This window comes from Sesamum indicum, linkage group LG16, assembly GCF_000512975.1.
Source record: "Sesamum indicum cultivar Zhongzhi No. 13 linkage group LG16, S_indicum_v1.0, whole genome shotgun sequence".
Lineage (NCBI taxonomy): Eukaryota > Viridiplantae > Streptophyta > Magnoliopsida > Lamiales > Pedaliaceae > Sesamum > Sesamum indicum.
The window spans coordinates 1,719,898-1,722,216 of record NC_026160.1 but is presented as its reverse complement, the minus strand read 5'-3'; the positions used below and the strand labels follow the sequence as shown (position 1 = coordinate 1,722,216).

The window sequence follows — 2,319 nt, the reverse complement described above, 5'->3', positions numbered from 1 at the left end:
TTTGAAGGCTTAACGTGACTGAATTGACATCCAACACTTGAAAAAAACCATACAGCAGCAAAGCAGTGTCGGGATTGTCACCAAGCAAAGTCATATGTACATATTGAACAGATTACATAGTAATTCTCATCTGTCAAAAGATGCGTAGTCAAGTCTAAGAACCTAAGTACACGGGTCTTCTTGATCTAGTGAATGTGCAGAATATTACCTGATAGTTGATGCAGCAATTGTACGACGACAATTTCAGATGACGAATGAAGTGCCCGGAAAATTTCAGTTGAGATTAGAATTTGGACGTGTTCTTTTCAATCGTCCATCAAATAAAGAAGAAATGCCAAAAAATTCAGTATTAGAAACTTCACAGATTCCTTAATGTTTCGGTGAAAACAGCTGCAAATGAATCCAGTTTCTTCTTGGTCCTGGACAGGCCAAACTCTAATCCACCCTCGAAGTTCCTGGATTTGCACAGGGACATGGATGTCTCCGCGTCGATGGAAGGGGATTCGAACTTTTTCGGCCTTCCCCAGCCATAATCCGCGTCGTAGAGATCGAATCTCGGCGACCCTGCAACCCCAAAAAGCCGCTTTCCGATTAGTTTCCGGAACTCCACCGGCCAATCCTCCGCCCCATCAAGAATTCCCTTCTCGTTATACACAGTCTTCTGTATAGCCAGTCCCAGGCTCTCCGCCGCAACCAAGAACCCTTCCTTTCCTCTCAACAACCCGTGCGTTGACTCCGCCTTGACAAACGCCAGGCAGTTGCCGAAATATGTCGCCGGCAGAGGCGGATTCAGCCGTCCGCGGCAGTCCGCGGCGAAGCCGAAGTATTCAGGCTCGTCGTCCGGCACAGCCCCGGCCTCTGCTTTGACGAGACAGACCCAGACCAGGGCACAGGTCACTGTGAACGCGGTGATGTGCATTTCGGGCCTTCTCCTCAGGAGAAAGGCTTTTAGCTTCTCGATATCGTCTTTCCTGATGACGAAAGTCGCCCGGACTTTGTTGAGAGGGAAGGAGAGACGGCGAGGCTCCACGGAGCTGGATCTCTTCAAGAGGTCCCAATATGAGGAATCCAGTCCATCAGGATCTGCGACCGCGGTTCTGTCATAAAAGGGCAGTGACTTCTCATCTATCAGCTTCGCGTCGCCGCCGAATCGGTTGACGGAGGCCCAGGCTTTGATGAAACGGACGATGGTGCTGGCATCGCCGATGGAGTGGTGGTTGGTGAAGCCCAAACAAACGCCGTGTCCAGGAAACAGCGTCACTTGCAGAGCTAAAACGCGTAATATGACGGCATCTGAAGAGTGCTTCGCCGGCGGGAGCTGAGGGACGCAGGCGTACAACTCGTCGGAGACTCTGGGGTGGTTTCCCGTTAGGTGCTTGAAGTCTTTATTGCACTCAGCGATGGTAAGCGTAACCGAGTCTCCTACGACAAATCGGGAGAAGGGTCTGCCAGATTTGATGGGGTGAACAATGTTTCCGGCCAGGGGGAGGAAATGATTGAGGGTTCGGAGGAGAGATTCCTTGAGTTTGGGAACGATGGTTTCCAAGAACTGGTGTTTCGAACAAGGGAAACCGTAAAAGAGGAGACGCTTAACAGGGTGGAAGTAGAGCCAAGTTATATCGAAGTGGAGAAGGGGAAGAGTTAGCTCCGCCACCGTGTCCGGCGACGGCGCGATTTCGCAGCGCTCGATGAGGGCGGCGGCCATTGGGTTTTCGCGGGTTTCAGCCATCAAGATGGGGGAATGACGCTACAACACCCGGAGAGCGGGGTAGGAGAGAAATCTTTTTGGACTTTGGGAAAGTCTTGGGCAGGAATTTTAAAAGGTGTGGACGGTCGAGGAAAGGACACGAAATGAAGAGAGGTAGAGAGGGCATGGACATGATTTTACGCCAAGGAAATTCAAAATCGACTTGAGGATTTGCCTAACTACAAATTTTATTGGGAATTATACTACTCCGTTTGGAATAGAATTTTATATTTTAAAATCTTTGCCCCTTTTTTTTTTATTTTAGTTCTTATACACGCTATTATGTATAATTTTTTATAATATACACATAATATCTATATATTAATTACGATTGAAAATATAAGCAAATAAAAGAACTAATCGGCTTTTTTAAAAAAATGGCATTTTTGATACGATAATTTAATACAATGAAGTTTGATATAATTACACATAGACTTTCTATTATTTGAGAAAATTACACCTAGTACCTGATGAGTAAGGAATTACTAAAAGACCAACATACCCTTCATTAAGAGTAAAAACGGGATTTGCACTATTAAGTCAATTTGTCTCAAGATAAGGCAAGAAGAGGG

At 46.6% G+C, this 2,319-nt stretch overlaps 1 protein-coding gene across 1 annotated transcript; it reads right to left on the bottom strand.

Annotated features, from left to right (window-relative positions):
• On the bottom strand, positions 359–1,729 carry LOC105178540 (malonyl-coenzyme:anthocyanin 5-O-glucoside-6'''-O-malonyltransferase). Its single transcript, XM_011102032.2, has one exon. The coding sequence runs from the start codon at positions 1,727–1,729 to the stop codon at positions 359–361; it is 1,371 nt and encodes a 456-aa protein (XP_011100334.1).

What these genes read in the sequence shown, in the direction of transcription:
- LOC105178540 (XM_011102032.2), bottom strand. Translation starts at nt 1,729, where the DNA reads ATGGCTGAAACCCGCGAAAACCCAATGGCCGCCGCCCTCATCGAGCGC.